General features: G+C 57.2%; 2 protein-coding genes and 1 long non-coding RNA gene across 13 annotated transcripts; 2 read left to right on the top strand and 1 right to left on the bottom strand.

Annotated features, from left to right (window-relative positions):
- The first annotated feature begins 8 nt into the window (after positions 1–8).
- On the top strand, positions 9–8,814 carry ATXN7L2 (ataxin 7 like 2). Of its 6 annotated transcripts, none has more exons than XR_007126563.1 (11): positions 9–209; positions 2,138–2,203; positions 2,577–2,681; positions 3,095–3,305; positions 3,585–3,895; positions 4,474–4,556; positions 4,900–5,150; positions 5,931–6,129; positions 6,273–6,394; positions 6,883–8,072; positions 8,659–8,814. XR_007126563.1 is itself a non-coding variant. In XM_047725437.1 (11 exons), exons 1-11 carry the CDS (start codon positions 83–85, stop codon positions 8,671–8,673), a joined length of 2,286 nt encoding a protein of 761 aa, XP_047581393.1. In that variant the 5' UTR covers positions 9–82; the 3' UTR covers positions 8,674–8,814. The 6 variants fall into 6 exon arrangements, 5 of the variants coding, with proteins under 5 accessions (XP_047581393.1, XP_047581395.1, XP_047581392.1 ...); XM_047725437.1 differs by having other exon boundaries at positions 6,883–7,678; XM_047725439.1 differs by having other exon boundaries at positions 3,705–3,895; positions 6,883–8,814.
- LOC125097626 (uncharacterized) lies at positions 8,809–11,184 on the bottom strand. Its single transcript, XR_007126564.1, has 3 exons — positions 10,622–11,184; positions 9,767–9,870; positions 8,809–9,127 (listed from the first exon to the last, which is right to left on the bottom strand). It is a non-coding gene; the product is annotated as an uncharacterized LOC125097626 (long non-coding RNA).
- On the top strand, positions 10,155–15,882 carry LOC125097625 (probable transmembrane reductase CYB561D1). 6 transcript variants are annotated; one of them, XM_047725446.1, is made up of 4 exons: positions 10,408–10,523; positions 10,625–10,770; positions 10,955–10,992; positions 11,557–15,882. In XM_047725446.1, the coding sequence occupies exons 3-4, from the start codon at positions 10,981–10,983 to the stop codon at positions 12,106–12,108; spliced, it is 564 nt and encodes a 187-aa protein (XP_047581402.1). In that variant the 5' UTR covers positions 10,408–10,523; positions 10,625–10,770; positions 10,955–10,980; the 3' UTR covers positions 12,109–15,882. The 6 variants fall into 6 exon arrangements, with proteins under 6 accessions (XP_047581399.1, XP_047581400.1, XP_047581403.1 ...); XM_047725448.1 differs by having other exon boundaries at positions 10,411–10,523; positions 11,605–15,882; XM_047725443.1 differs by lacking the exons at positions 10,408–10,523; positions 10,625–10,770 and adding an exon at positions 10,155–10,398.
- Positions 15,883–16,077: the final 195 nt, after the last annotated feature.

Here is a 16,077-nt window from a genome sequence, read left to right as displayed (position 1 = left end):
AGGGGAGGCGTGCCCGCGGCGGGGCTAGGGGGAGGGGGCCGCGCGGCGGTGGCGCCGGGGCGGGCGCGCGTCCGCGGCGGTGATGGCGGTGCGTGAACGCGCGGCGGCAGCAATGGCCGCTCTGGAGCGGCGGGTGCCGAGTCTCGATGACTTCGCGGGACAGAGCTGGAGCTCGTGGGTGGAACGGGCCGACCTGCCCGCGGCCGACGGTGAGTGAAGCTCCCGTAGAGTCCGGGGACCCCAGCGCTGTCTCCCCTCCCCCTCTCCGGGCCCCCGCCAGCAGAGGGGAGCCGCCGACGGGAGCCGCCGTCCGGCTCCCCGGCCCCCCAAACAAAGGACCCGCCGGGTCCTAGTGCCCGCCTGCTCCGTCACCTTCGCGCCTCCGGGTCCTAGCGCCGGCCCACGGCCCGCAGCCCACCCTGCCCACCTCTGCCTCTGCCGGTGCCCAGTACCTGCCCCGACATCTGTTTGCCTTTACCTTTCTCTTCGCCTGCTGTCCTCTAGCTTCCGCCCCTCCTGCACCTGCCTAGGGCTTTCCCCGTCCGCAACAGTCCTCTCCACGTGTTTCCCACGCACCCCACTTCTGTGCCCCCCTCCTAACCCCCCTTGTTCCTTCGCCTTCTGCCCCACACCTCCTGCTCCTTTTCGGCGTTTGCCAGCGGGTTGCAGTACCACTGGACCCCCGCCTCCTCCGCATTAGTTCGTCGGTCCATCCATCTATCCATCCTCCCTTCCTCCCTCCTTCCCTCCTTTCCGTCCATCCATCCCTCTGTGCCTCAACCCTCAGTCCTTTCCCGGGCCTCTTGCCTGCCTCTTGGCTCTCTCCCCTGACCCCCACCTTCTCTAGGCCCCTGAGTGCCTTTGGTAAGCAGGCTGACATCTCCTTCTGCTGATCTTTGTCTCCTGGGCCCCAGGGGGCACCTGGCCTCATGGCCTTTGGGGTGACAGCAGGCATCACAACCCTGAAGAAGTTTGCAAGTGAGAAGAGGTGGAGGAGGAGACCGCATGGAGCGGTCTCTGATGACACTTGTTCTCCTCTGAGACGTCTGACTCCCAGTTCAGTTCTGCCCATCAGTGCATTTTAACGGACTTAAGAGTGGGAGCTGCCCCTTGTCTCTTGCATGCCTGACCCACTACCCCTCATATCTGGAGATTATATAAGACTGTCAGCGATCTTCTCATCCTAGAAAGGGGCAAATCTGTCAGTAGGTGTTAGAAGCACATCTAAGTGGATGCCCAGGCCACCCTAGGGCTGTCCCATGCTGGGTGGGCAAGGATGGGGCCATTGTCAGGGTCTGGGTGCTCTGAGAACCGGAAATGGAATCAGATGGGTTTGGTGACTCAGAATTGATTTTTTTTTTCCAAGGGACAGGGAGGGGGCATAGAGGAGGGAGGGGAGAGGAGTAAAGTAGGGGGATGGGGGAAAGAGCTGCTTTGCACAGCTAAGATGTTTTTGTCATCAACCCAGAAACTGAGGTATAAGGGCAACCCTTGCCCAAAGCCCTCTAAAGAGGGGAGGAGCTTGCATAGCTGACCAAATGGACTTTGAAAATGCCAGAGGACCCCCTGAGATGGCAGTTTCTCTGCTCTGTGACCATCCTGTCAATGCAGGACCTGAGAAGCTGGGTGTAACTTTGTCAGTACCACAGTAACCCAGGTGGAAGAAAGTCACGTTCATGGGGATTGGGACCTGGGAGATATCTGTTTGGTGTGGCACAGAGTAGCAGGAAGGACCGTATGAGAAATCTCATATGGTCTCATATTCTTCTCATGAAGAAGGGACTTCAAGATTTATAGCAAAATATCTTAAGGATTGTTTCCCATTTAAATGGGGAAGTGGCCCAGAAAAGAGATCATACTTATTCACAATCACCCAGCTACTTAGCAGTGGAACCCTTGGAGTGAAGGGTCCATAAGAAAGGTGGCAGGGGGTCAGCTCAGCTACCTTTCCAGAGGTAGCAGCTGAAAGAAGAATGGGCACTTAAGAATGACCCACTGAAAGGCTCTCCAAGGGGTCCTGAGCACCAGGAGCTTATTAGAGAGTGTGGGCTTCCTACTGCTTGGCTACCAGTGCTGGTTGGGTGCGAGATGGGGTTTCTAGTGGGGATGGTCCTTCTAAGCTGTGTTTCTCCTCCAGGGGCTGAGCTGGAGGAGAGTAACAAAAACACGAAGAAGTTGGATGCCATGACCCTCATTAAAGAAGGTGGGAGTTGACACACATTAGGTCTGGGGCCTAGGGTAGACAGGACCACCTTCCTCTCTTCCAACAAATCCCAGGAGGTGGCTGCTTTAAGCAGCAGGTCTGGGGATCCTCGCTTTGCTAGGTCTGAGTCAGCCCATTCCCCTGCCTCCTGTGACCTGTTGTGGGAGATCTTAATCATAGGTGATTGGGCTCACTCACCTGACAGCCTATGTTCTTAGGTTGAGCTCTAGAAGCTGAGGGTATGCAGCATAAAGCCTGTCATGTCAGCTGGGGAGGGGAAAGTGTCTTCTGGGAGTTGGGGGGAGTGCTGTCTGATCTTACAGGGAAACCCTGGGATCCCCAGCCCCAGTGATAAGGGCTTCTGTCATTGCAGACATGTCCATCTTCGGGCACTGCCCTGCCCATGACGACTTCTATTTGGTTGTGTGTAACCACTGCAGCCAAGTGGTGAAGCCTCAAGCTTTCCAGAAGCACTGCGGTGAGGGGAGCCCTAGGGAGGAGATAGAGGGGATAGGGAAAGGTAGAATGTGGAACTCTGAGGACAGGGTCAGTTGGGAGGTCATATGGGTCATGGAGGGGGAGGCCTTGGGGATCAGAAGGTCCTGGGGGTGGCTTCAGATGATTGTGGCCTGTCAGAGTGATTGTTTGAGCAAATTCTAGGAGAATTTTGGGGAAGAATTAGGGGAAGAGTGGAAAGGTTCAGGAAGCCGAGTCCTAGAATTTTGAGTCTTGGAAGGGTCAGATTCAAGTGGGAAGATGGCAAATTTAAAATCTCAGGCTTAGGCAATCGCAGATTTTGGTATCATGAGTCTGTGAGCAGGGTTAGGAGGTTGGGGGAGGAAGCACTTGATACCACTCACCTCGATTACTCTCTCCACCTCCTGGTGACAGAAAGAAGACATGGGCCCCTCAGCAAGCTTTACGCCCGGGCCCCACCCCCACCTCCAGCCCCTGCCAGCTCTCAGAAATGCCATGTAGTGAATGGGCAGGGCCCAGCTTGTAGGGCCCCGGGTTCCACCAAAACCTCCTCCAGGGAGAAGGGCCAGGGGTCCCGGAGCCGTGGCCACCCGCCTCCTGAGAAGACACAGAAGGACAACCTCTGGTAAGGAGAGGCTGGAGACTCCCTGAGACCAGCCTTGACCCTGACCCTAGTCCAGGGAGGGGTTAACACGAACGGAGACAGCTGTGGGGCAGTGGGCACTGCTCACAGCAGGAGGCAGTCACTCTCTCTCTGCAGCTCCCTTCCATGTGCTCCAAGGAATATGGGTCCCCTGTCCCCATGTTCTGCACCCCTGCTGGAGCCCACCCAAGTTTCAGGGCTGGGAAGGAGATGGCTCTGGGCTAGAGTCCAGGGCCCAAGCCCAGCCCCCCTGCCCCCCAGCCCACACCCTCTCTCCATGTGTAGCCTTTTCGTGCCTGTGGTGAATTTGGAGAAGATGTCCAGTCTCCCGAAGCCCGATGGACATGGAATCAGGGTGGCCCCGCCCTCTGCTTTCCTCAGCCAGCCTGGTGGCCTCACCAAGGACTCCCCTGGGAAAAACCCCATGGCACCCCCTTCTAAAGAACCTCCGGGGAGAGAGAGCATCGAGATGACCCCCAGCGAGGGCCCCAGTCACCGGGCTGAAGGCAGCCCCCCTGAAAAGGAGCCTGGTGGGGCCAGGCTGGCCCCCAAAACCCATCGGAAGATGGCCCGTGAGTAGTCATGGTCTTGGGAGTCAGGAAGGTAGAGTGGGGGACCCCTTTGGACTGCTTTGTCCTTGGGCCTATTGGAGAGGTCAGGAAGGAGTGGGCCTGGCCATCCCTGGTTACCACTTGACGTGGGCATACACTTGCTTTCTAGGAAGCTTCTCTCTAGCTCAGGTCTCCTGACCAAGGCTAAGAGAGCTTATGCCCAAGCAGGGGAAGGTATTCTTCCTTACCCTGGGCCATTGACCTTTATCTCTCCTCTCACCTAGATCCAGGGCACCAGACCACTCCCACAGCTGGTTTCCCTGGCATCCCAGATGCCTGTGGCTGCTTTTGTTGTTTGATCTGCATTGCCCTGTTTTGGCCTTGGAGTCACCAAAAGGAGCACCTGGGCTGGGAATGGGGGCGGGGATGGTTCTTGTGCCCAGCAGAGAGTTTCTCTCTGATGCCCAGCGGAGTTTCTCTGGAAGTCTACAGCCTGGACTTGAAGGCTAGAGGTTCTTTTGCCTTAGGCCTAGCTCTTCCCTGGTCTTCCGTGGGCCTCCTGGAAATGGCCTTGAGGTTCATGGGAATTTTCCCCACAGGGAAGGAGTGCGACCTCAACAGGCAGTGTGGGGTAATAAACCCAGAGACCAAAAAGATCTGTACACGCCTGCTGACCTGCAAGGTAATCTCCGTCCCGCTGCACAGAGTGAGGGAGGACAGCACAGACATGGGCCCTGGGCAAGGAGAGAAAGATTCAGCTTGGGGGGGCGGGTGAAGCCCAGGTAAGGCAAGGGGGAGAGGAGGCTGCCCCCAGTGGGGCCAGGCTGGAGGCAGTAGGCAGACTGCCCCACTCCAAAGGAAGATTCTGGGCCTGTGGTGGCTGGGAGTGAAACCAAGAAACACAAGTACCCCTACAAACTCACTCAAACCCCCTCTCTCTGCTTGCCTAGGCTTGCACACACTGCTGCCCCTCACTCCTGCTCAGCTCACACGCCCTCCCCACCCTTCACCCTGCTCTGTTTTAGATCCACTCGGTGCACCAGCGCCGGGAGGTCCAGGGCCGAGCCAAGGACTTTGACGTGCTAGTGGCAGAGCTGAAGGCCAATTCCCGCAAAGGGGAATCTCCCAAAGAGAAGAGCCCAGGGCGCAAGGAGCCCACTCTTGAGCGCCCCTCCCAGGAGCCCCCCTCCTCAGTCCAGGTTGTGGCAGCGGCCGCCTCCAGCAGTACCTTCTCTGCTCGCGCCAAGCAGACCTACCCATTCTGTGCACTGCCCAGGTACGTCCAGGTCTAGTCCCCCACCTGGGGACACTTGGTCCCAAGCCATCAGGGACCTTGGGAGACAGGCTCAGGGAGTCGCACTCCACCCCAAGTTGGGGAGCTAGCTGGAGCCCCTGTTAGCTGTGCAGAAGCAGGGGACTCCCCGCTCCTACCCCAGCACGCCGAGGCACCTCAGCCTCTGTAGGGGCCTGGTTCCAGTGCCTGGGATAAAAACCTGTACCTGGGGAACTGAAAGGATCAGGGTCCTGGGTGAGGCAGTCCTACTGTGTGTTCATTCACTGGCCCCTTCATGTGCAGAGGCTGCGCCAGAGCCCGGGGAGAACCCACCTTGCCAAAGGAGACACACACACATCTCTGCCCATAACACAAGGGGCAGACCCGAAACAGGCTCAGCTCCCAGAAAGGCTGACAGGAATATGTGATGCGAGAGGGGGTTGAGAGAATTGACAGGACTGACCAGAGCTGGGTGCAGTTAAGCTCAGAAGATATTCTGGAGGAGGCGAATCTGGAGCAGATTCCCCACCGCCCCAGGAGGCAGGGCCTGGGAAGCCAAGGGGCTGGGGAGAGGATCCCTTGGGAGCTGTGGCCCCGACCTTTCTGGCTCTCACTCTTGTGAGCTCTGTTGTTCTCTTCCTTCCCATCCTCCTTTCTCTTTGTCTCATTGGCCAGCAGGGTGTCTGCCTGGCTTTTTTTTTTTTGAGCTTGGCGGGTTCAGGGACACCCCCACCCTGACCCACTCCTGTCTCATCGCCCTCACGTCCCCTTTGGCCCTTCCAGGTCCCGGGCCTCCTCTGAGAGTGAGTTGGATGATGAAGGCCCCTGTGGTGGTGATGGGGACCCAGGCCTGTTCCCCTTTCCCCTGCCCCGGGGTGGGGCCCAGGCCTCCAGCGAGGAGAGTGAGGAGGAGGGGACATCTGACGACCTCCACCTCCCCCCTGACTGCCATTATGCAACCCGGCCCCCGCGGCCACAGGCGGTAAGGACCTGGGACAGGGACCTGGGGTGGGGGGTGGCCCAGCCCTCCCAGCCCACAGCCTGGGGAGGAGGTCAGATCCTTTGTGCAAGCGCCCTCCCTGCCTCCCAGGCCCCGCTAATCATGGCCCTTCCTTCTGCCTCTAGTTCTGTACCTTTGGGAGCCGGCTGGTGAGTCCAGGATGCTACGTGTTTAGCCGCCGGCTGGACCGGTTCTGCTCAGCCCTGAGCTCCATGCTGGAACGGCACCTCAGCTCACACATGTGGAAGTGAGTCTTTTGGGCCTGGAATTGCCCTCCCTAGACCCCGGGCCCCGGACATCCATGGGCTTCAGAAGCCCTCATTCTTCTCACCTACCTGTAGATGCGGTTCGGCTGTTCGGGCGAGACCCCAGATAGAATGAAGAGGAGGTGAGGGAACTTGACAGCCTGTGGCTGGGCCGAGGCAGGGCAAGAATGGGGGGTGTGGGAGTGAAGCCTGACTCTTATCTGTCACTTCCAGTACCTTTTGGGTAACTAGGGATAGGGGTGCCCAAACTGAAATTTGAAATAAGGTTCTTAATGGGTCCCTATACTAGTTCACAGCTGTCTACCCCTGTGCTTTCTTCCTAAGCCTCAGTTCCAGCATCTCCCAGCAGATGGCAGCAAGGCTGGGGCTCTGTGGGCCATTTCTAGGTGGGGCAGAGAGCTGGGTGGAGGTTGGTGGGGAGGTCCTCTTGCTTGCTTGGCATCACAGCAGAGCTCTCTTTTTGCTGCAGGAAGATCCCACCCGCGGCTGAGCCTCCATCCCACTTTGTCAGCTCCCCACTGTCTGCTCCCCTGAGCCCGTCCTCTACAGGCAGCTGCTCCCGCCTTCCAGGCCTGCCCCCCAGACCTGCCTGCCCAGCCTCCACACCCCCTGCCAAGGACAGCCTGGTCCCCAGCTACCCTGCAGGCTCCCCCAGTGTGGCCGCGGCCTGCAGCCAGGCAGAATGCATGGGGGGGGCCCAGGCCATCACCTCACCACTGCCCGCCAACACGCCATCCCCATCCTTCAGCAAACTCCCGCCTTCGAAGGCCAGCAAGTCGTCCAAAGGCAAGGATGGGGTCGAAGTGGAGGCCCCTTCTCGAAAGCGAAAGTTATCCCCTGGCCCCACCACCTTCAAACGGACCTGCATCCTGGAGCCCTCTGGAAAAGGCAAACCCTCTGGCTGCCGGGGCCTCTCGGCCAAGACTAAAACAGCCCTGGGCATGGGGCTCAATGGGACGGTGGGGCCAAGAGTGAAGCGGGCAGGGCCTCTGGACTGTCGGGGCTCCCTTCATCAACCCCCAACACCCGTCAAGGCTTCTCAGCTGGACAGCCGGGGAGCAGCCGGACACCCAGCCAAGGCCCTGCCCACCAACTGCCTCTCCGAGGAGGAGGTAGCCAAGAAGCGGAAAAACCTGGCCACTTACTGCCGGCCGGTGAAGGCCAAGCACTGCCAGGCCGGTGCCCGTGCCGATGCGGCCTGCTCCGTGCGCCGCAAGAAGCCGGGTCCTGCCATGGCCTTTGAGGAGAAGTGTTCTACACTGAAGGTACCAGCCCAGCTCTCTGGAGAGCATGGGCAGGGAGAGATCAGGATGGACCAGGGTAGAGTGCACAGTGGGAACCCAGCACAGAGAAGGTGCTAAGTGTTTGTGCAGGGAAGGGATTCTGAAAGGGGAAGTTGAGAGAGTTCTGGGACCGTCTCCTCTAGGGAGAGGTAGGTCAGCTCTTTGAAAGGTGGCCCAGCTTTTGCTTGATGGGCCTTCCCCTATCTGTCTCTCCCTTGAGCTGAGGAGATGCTGCCTGTCCCTTGCCCCCACACCTCCTTCTGTTTTAACAAAAGGGCCACTTTCTGATCTGGCTGTGGCCTTCACACCAGGAACTGGAGCCACCCCTGTCCCCCAAAGGAAAGGAAGCTGGACTTCATGAACTCTGATGGGAAAGGTTTGGGCAGTGGGGTTGAGCATGGGTCCCTAAGCGGAGGCCTGATATGCTGGGTGGCAGAGTGGGTGGGCTGGTCTTGTTCATGGGTTCTGCCCCTGGGTCTCAGGGCCTAGAAGGCCAGGGATGTCACCTGAGGTCCTTGTAAGCATATGTGCCTGCTTCCAGGATTTCATGCACCAGGCAAGTCCTCCAGGGTTTCTGGGAAAGCCAGCAGCCGGTTTATGCGCCTCTTCTGACGGGAGCCCTGGAGTAGCACACTCTGGGCTGTCCATAGGAGGGCAGGAGGGGCTTGCCCGTGGCGAGAAATTGGGTGCCCTCCTAGTCACCAGATACATACCCACTCCTCTGGCACCCTTATGAGAGTAGTGAGTTGGACCATGCCCCCATGTGTGTGCGTGTGTGTGCACGGACATTCTCAGGCTGTCCCCGATCCACTGGCATTCATTTTTCCCCTCGTCCATCGTTGGGCAGCAGCCCGGCCAGGAAGAAAGCAAGCTTTAGCTCTCATGATCCACACAGTTTACTGGGAAGCAGGACTGGTAGGCCCCCAGCCTGACCGCGTCTCTTGCCTCTTGTCTTCCTGCAGTCGAAAGCCCATTAACAAGAAAGTGCCTGCCCACCACGATGGAGCCGCCAGCACCTCCTCCCCTCCAGATCCGGGCCCCAGGCTGCTGCCGCTTTTTATAACTTTATATTATTTTTTTTAAGAAAAAAAAACTCTTTAAAATACCTCAAGACTGTCTCCCTGTTCTGTTGCTGCTAAGAAAATGTAAAAACAGAAACAGAGAAAAGGAAGGAAAAAGATGTAATAAAATGAGTGTCCTTGCTGTCCCCATCCGCACCCCAGGAGGTGGAAATGATAGGCAGCCAGACTCCAGCTCCTGGCACTTGCCTGCAGAAGTCTCTTATGCTCCTATATTTTTGTCTAAACGGTATGGGAATGGCCAGAGTTTGTGTCATGGGGGAGTCTTCTCTCCAGAGAGGATGATGAGGCATATGGCTCAGAGCAAGAAGGGCTCACCGGAATCTTTATCCCAGAGATGACTCCTGTCCTGCTGGGAAGGGAAATAACAGGGGCAAGGGAGCCACTCCTCGGGCTCACCTTTCAGGTCTTTGCCCTGAGGGCCTGTGGGAGTCGGCCTGGGCCCTTTTCCAGTCTTCCAGCACTGCTGGGCCTCCATCCCGTCTCTGAACTATTGCCTCAGTCTCTTCAGCTGTTCCTGCCCTTGCCGTCTCTCCCTAGCAGCCTCATTTTCTCAACCACTGGGGGAGCTCAAATTAAGTTGGTAACTGCTCTAACGATGTCCGTGATTTCTGTGGGACAGGCTGTTTTGGTCCCTGGTCCCTGTCCCTGTGGGTTTGCCCTTCAGGAAAGAGTAGTCTCACCCAGGTAGGCCTCCTTAAGCTGAACTACACCTTTTTGGAGGCAGGAAGGGGAAAGGTATGATCACTTCCGAAACTTATGGTGTGGGAGGCAGCAGGAATGTGGGAGGTCCTAGTCCCTCAGGATCACCTGGCTTCCCAGGGCTGAGCAGATGGTATGGAGGTGGGAAGGGCTGGGAGTGCCCTAGTTCTTCCATGTATGTCACTGGAGGCTAGTGTGCCAACAGGGGTGACACAGTTGTACCCCCCTCCTTTGGTCCTCAAACCTGAACTCACCAGGCATGGGCAATATTTTCTGGCTTGGTCCTTACCTTCCAGTGTCCTTGCTTTTAGGCAGAGAGGACTCTTAACTCCCTTAACAAGCCAGAAGAAGGGACGGCAGGAGAGCGTGGGCAAGCTGAGAAATCCAGTGTTTCTGGAAGACAGTTCAAAGCACTGGTTTCACACTCTTGGTTCATCGTGCGAAGTTTGTGACTGGGGTATGGGTGGAATCAGTTGCCATAAGTGTAATTTCCACAGGCTACTTGAGACGTAAGCCCTTGTGGCCAGAAAGGTACAAACGAGGTTGACAGAAGAAACCCGGCTGCCCACCTGGTCCTCTTCTGCCCCCGCCCCACTGCTCTCCAGGGCGGACGCGCTTTCCCCCCAGCCCCCAGAGGGCGCTGTGGGCGAGGCCGCCGTAGTGTCGGCGGCGGCCGGGGGAGGGGCCTCTCCCGCAGCAGCGACCGCCTCCGCGATCGCAAACCCGGAAGACGCGCTCCAGCCGCTGGGAGTGTGCGCCGGCCCGGCCCGGCCATGCAGCCCCTGGAGGCAGGTCTGGTTCCCGCACCGGCGAGGGAGCCGAGACTGGCCCTTTGGCTGCGGACAGGCAGTGGGATCTTGGCGCACCTAGTGGCTTTGGGTTTCACCATCTTCCTGACTGTGTTGTCCCGGCCAGGAACCAGTGAGTGTGCAAGGCGGGGCGGGGCCAGGGAAGGGGGCGGAGCCGGGATGCTAGAGGAGCGTAGCTGGGAGCGCTCCGAGACCCGGAATGGGGACCCCCGCAGTGGAGGGGCGAGCTGTGGAGAGGTAGTAAGGGCGTGGTGGGGCAGGCCCCGGGAGGTGGGTCCTGGAAGGGTGGGGCTTTGGGCGCGGGGGTCGGAAGACAGACACTCAGTTGAACTCACCAGTACAACAGAAGCGGAGCCCCTCGTGGAGGATGGAAGTAAAGGAGGCCAAGGTCCATCCTAGGACTGGGTTGACAGCTGCGAGCTGCCGAGCGAGCTGAGCTTCCGAGCTGCCGAACTGCCGGATGGGGAAGCCAGGCCAGACTGGTGTATGTTTGCCCCTTTGGTTGCTCACCGTAAGCCCGATTGGCTGCTCCGCTTTGCACGGAGTTTCTCATTCGGGCGGGAATAGTGCACTGACCTGCCTCCTGTAGCCGGATTGTTTGGGTTCCAGCCAGCCACAGGGGCAGAGACCTGGTGCCCAGCCGTCAGTCTGTTCTCTTTGATTCTTAGGTCTTTTCTCCTGGCACCCTGTATTCATGACCTTGGCGGTGAGTTTGAGTTTCTTTTCTGCAGCTGATTTGTTTGGAAATGCCCCGTAGGGAAGCATCAGGTTTTCAGAGGCTCAGCCTTTTTCTAAGGCTCAGAGAGGTGGGGGAAAGAGCGAGGGTTCCATCGTCCCCTGCAACTCGGTTGGGAGATATGGAAGGCTGGGCTGTAGTTAATGTCAGGTGGTTGAGGGGTGTTGGGAGGGTATGGAAGATGTGTCTTTCTCTCCTAGGGTCTGAAAGGAGGAAGTAGTAATGGTGTTGTTGTGCAATCACCCCTCCTTCCCAACTCCCTTACCTCCCACCCCCCACTCGCAAAATTCAGGAGGCAGTTTAACATTTGCTATAGATTTGCTTAACATTGGTTAAGAAATAGGGAGTCATTGCCTGTGGAGGTTGGCATGCCGGTCAGCCTGAATGATAAGACTTCCACTCAAGTGTTGATTCCCACTTGTGCCCAGAAATGCTGACCTGTGAGGCAGGAGATCAGGGGCAGGGGTGGAGTTCTTTAGCCATTACCCTTTGTCGTCCTTGTTTGGACATATGAGAGCACCTCCTTTTCCTTAGGCCTTCACACTGGGCCTGAGGCTCACTGGCCCTCTCCTGTGTTCACAGTTCTGCCTCTGCATGGCTGAGGCCATCCTACTCTTCTCGCCTGAACACTCCCTGTTCTTCTTCTGCTCCCGCAAGGCCCGGATCCGGCTCCACTGGGCAGGGCAGACCCTGGCCATCCTCTGTGCAGCCCTGGGCCTGGGCTTCATCATCTTCAGCAGGACCCGCAGTGAGCTGCCCCACCTGGTGTCCTGGCACAGCTGGGTAGGGTCTCTGACACTGCTGGCCACTAGTGGTCAGGCACTGTGTGGGTTCTGCCTCCTCTGTCCTCGAGCAGCCAGGGTCTCAAGAGTGGCTCGCCTCAAGCTCTACCATCTGACTTGTGGACTGGTAGTCTATCTGCTGGCTACAGTAACGGTGCTCCTGGGCATGTACTCAGTGTGGTTCCAGGCCCAGATCAAAGGCACAGCCTGGTACCTGTGCCTGGCCCTGCCCCTCTATCCAGCCCTGGTGATCATGCACCAGATCTCCAGCTCCTACTTGCCAAAGAAGAAAATGGAAATGTGAGTTCCTCTGAACTCTGAATGTAGGTGGGACACTTGCCTTGGACCTAAATGTTCCCTTTGATGACCTTCAGGAGATCCATTTCAGAAGTAGTAGGAGTTTTATACTTCTTAACTGGGCCAGCAACTGCAGAAACCCAAAGTGCTATTTCTGATGACGACTCAGTGAGTCAAAGTGGGGAAGTATACTGGGTGCCAGTGGAAGGTGGTGGGCAGGGCCGGGGGAGGCTTGATCCTGAAGCCTCCACTCTTGATTGGAGACAGAAGTTTTGGGTGGTGGTGGTGAGGGTGTTCACAGTCATTTCTTGCCTGTGTGTCTGATGGAGAATTGGGTTCCAGTAACTTATGAATGACAACAGTGGTTTTGGCGGGAGTGGGGGGTCTTCGAGAAAGCAGTGTGGAGGGAGACCATGGGTTATAGTTCTTGTAGAGTCTGTTGGGCAACCTTAGGCAAGTCACACATCTTGGGACCAGTTTTTGCATCTATGTCATGGGTGAGTGTTTCTAAACAATCTCCAATATTCAGTGTCTGTCAGGTTGATGCCACAAAACACACTCCCCTCTCTGGACCGTGGTCTGGACCGCTAAGCAGACTCAGGATGTCATTCCTAAATTCATTATCCCGTTATCCCTTTGGAGGGACAGGTCTGCCCCCGTGGCCTTCCAGGAATCTGCTGATTGGGCTCCTGGACTAGGGCACAGGGGGTCAGGCACTGTGGAGAGAAGAGTCCTGGACGAGGCTCTCTTGAACTCCAAGACCGTTAAAAGCACTGAAGTCACTTTAAAGCTTTTGTAGGAGCGGAAGGGCATTGGCTTCAGCAAGCCTCTGGCTCCTGGCTGGGCTTCTTAGCTCAGTTAAGAACATCCTTCAGCCCACCTCAGAATCTGGGCTTGAGGGCTGCAGGGCATGGGTGAGTGCCTTTCCCTGCCAGGTGTTCTGAGTGGCACAGTTGTCCTGAACCTCTCATAGCCCTTCCTAGGGCTCAGGTTCATGACCTAGCACATACCTTTGTGGAGGTATTCCAAAGTCTTTAGAACAAAATAAGAGTTGAGGAAGTGGAGTAGGGCTATTCTGGTCTAGGAAAAACAGTCTCCCTGGTTCCCCTTCTCAACTAAGCTCTTCTCAGTTGCTGTCTCTTGCCAGCTCTTTGGCCCAGGACGGGGCTGAGTGTGGTGCCAGTTGGCAAAAAGGGGCTGGGCCCTCTTCCCTGCAGAAACCCACTCCTTGTTCCAAACTGAAGGTAGTTCCCCAGGCTTTCCTCAGTGGTGAGCTGGGTGCCAGACTGGTTTCACTGTGGTCTGACTCGCTCGGGGGTGGACCTCCATAGATCATGGCAAGGACTGAAGACAACCACGCCAGGAAAGCTGGTGTTGAGGTGGATAGACCGCTCAGTGGGAGCTGCAGGAGGCCTGGATGAAGGGGCTGGAGCCCCAGTTCCGGGAGCAGGGCAGGAGTTCCTAGATGGCAGTAATTTAGATGCCCTGGCTCTTCCTAAGATTGAAGACCTCCCTCCCTGAGTGGTTCAGAAGCAAGGAGGTTGGCATGTTTTAACAGTCTAGGAATGGGGACTGCAAGGGCAGAAGTCCTCTGAGCAGATCTCACTGGGTCAGATGGAGTCTCCCGGGAGCTCTCCAGACTTGGAGCATCTAAACTGAGGGTCTCTGCACCTTCAGAGGGTGATTATTCCTGTCAGCTTGCCTTCTCTCCCCTCTTAGACTACCCAGTGTGGCCTGAACTTGTAAGAGATGGTGCCCGGCATGGCATGAAGACATTGTTATTGAGGGTCACTGCTCGGGGACTCCTTCTCCTCTCCCTCATCACAGCCAGTGCCGGGAGTCTCACTCTGTCTAGGCAGGGTGACAGAGTGGGGTGAGGTTCACCAGCTTCCGTGAGCCAGGCAGCCAGCGCCATAAAGCCTGAGCCTGCCTGAGGTGTCGCCTGCTCCCAGGTGGTGCGGGGGCTGCTGGGCAGGCGGGCGGGCGGGCTGACAGCCGGTAGTTTGCGTGGGCTGTGCCAGCTGATGTCTATTCCCAGCCTTTGGAGGAAGGGGGAAGTCATTTATATTCCGAAGGAGGAAGGGGCCCCAGCTGTCACCTCTCTGACCAGGAGGCCTGGAGGATAGGGGCACTGGGCAGAGAGGAGGGCACAGGTGGTCTTCTGCAGAGCCTGTCTGACTGCAGTATGGGGAGTAGGTCACGAGGAGTAGCCCTTCTTCCTGGTCTGCCAGATTGTCGCGGGGGGACTTCCCTCCTCCTTCTGCATCTCTCCCTCCATCGCCACCTGCCCTCACATCCTGGGGCAGCAGCTGGACAACCATTAGACCTCAGTGCCAGGGCACTCTTCCTTTAGCTGGGAGCTGGGTGGCTGCCGGCTGCACACGCCTCCTGCTTGTGTGCGTTCCTCCTCCCTTAGCCCTCCTCCCTCTGTTCTCCCCACCTCTCTGTATCTCCCCATCTGGGATGTTAGCTGGGCACCTCCACAATGAGGCAGAGGCCTTGGGGGGAGGAAGCAAATGGCTGCCCTTTTGCCCTTGTTCCCTGGCTAGGGAAAGCTGCTAGTAGTCAGCCTGTTTTGCCTTAAAAAAAAAAACAACAACAACAACAACCAACCAACCAGGGTGCTCAAATTAAAAAAAAAAAAAAATCGCATGTCATTTGCACAAATTTGCATATCAGGCTCACTAAGACTTGATTCCAAATATGATTATATTTCAAACTCAACCTTGAGAACATTAGAAATGTAGATGTTTTTTGTAACCAAATCCAAATGGTAACAGGATTACTGTTCTGGGTTCAGACTCCTCCCATCTCCCCCTACCACCAACCACACCTTCCCCGGAGCACACCCTCCCCAACCCCCCACCTGCCTGGGGCTGGGGTTTGTGTTGGATGATGGCCAGGCGCTGTGTCTGGGGAAGTCTTCCAGCCTCCCCTTGGCTGTTGAGCTGCATCAAAGGTGGGCTGCTGTCCCTTGCTGGCCTGTTCCTCCTCACCCTACAGCCCCCCAGGGCACACTGCCCCTCCTGGTTCCTGACACCAGCCTGTCCCTTCTTTCTCATTGTCCCCACCCTTCCACCCCTGTGCATGGCTGCTCTGGGTCTTGTTTTTCAAACCTCGCTGTGGGAGATCTAGGCATCCTCCCCAAGCCAGCTGGCTGCTGTGCCAAGGCCTGCTCAGAGTTAATAATAATCATTAGCTGCACAGTGCTGGGGCCTTTCAGCTCCAGAGCTCCAGGCACTTGCAGGCTGAGTCAGCCAGCCCTCACCTTCCCCCTCCTCCTGGGCTGCTGGAGTGTAATGGAATGGGGAGAGCAGAGGGGCGGTTAGAGGGTCACTTCCTAGCAGTGGCTTGAGGCTTCATTCCTCCGGGAGTGGGCCCCGAGCACCCACTGAGTAAATTACTAAGGCCTTCTCACTTGACGAAGGCAGACGTGGGGATCACAGTGTAGGCTCTGCTGAGAATGGCAGTGCTGGCCCTGATGCCCCAGTCTCAGCATTACTGGGGGCTTAGGGAACAGGGAGGCTTTTGGGTTAGTGCTCTGTTGCCCCCGTATCTGGTTGACGTAAGAGCCTGTGGGTCAGGCAGTGAAAAGCACAGCACTGACCTGGGAGCCAGGACTGGGTTTGCTGGGCTCCTAACAGCAGTGTGGCCACAGGTGAGCGGCTCACTGCTCCCCCTACCTCACAGGGGTGTTGTGAGGGTCAGCAGAGAATGCATGTGAACAGGCACTGGAAAGTCCAAAGCATTAAACAAATGGAAACAGATGTGTTTCTAAGTATGTTCTTGTCCTTGACTCTTTCTTACTCAGCCTGGCTCTGGGTTTGATGCTTCGTTCAGGGAGGCGGTCCGTGGTTACGGATACCAGGCCCTGGGGACCCAAGTCTCAGGTTGTTTTGTTGGTCATCAAAAGGGAACACACACACATTTCCTCCTGCTAGATGCAAGGCCAGCTGTCGTGCACTCTGTGACCAAA

The sequence above is a fragment of the Lutra lutra genome, chromosome 4, assembly GCF_902655055.1.
Source record: "Lutra lutra chromosome 4, mLutLut1.2, whole genome shotgun sequence".
NCBI classification, from domain to species: domain Eukaryota; kingdom Metazoa; phylum Chordata; class Mammalia; order Carnivora; family Mustelidae; genus Lutra; species Lutra lutra.
The sequence above is the reverse complement of the archived record's forward strand: the minus strand, read 5'-3'. Positions and strand labels throughout refer to the sequence as shown.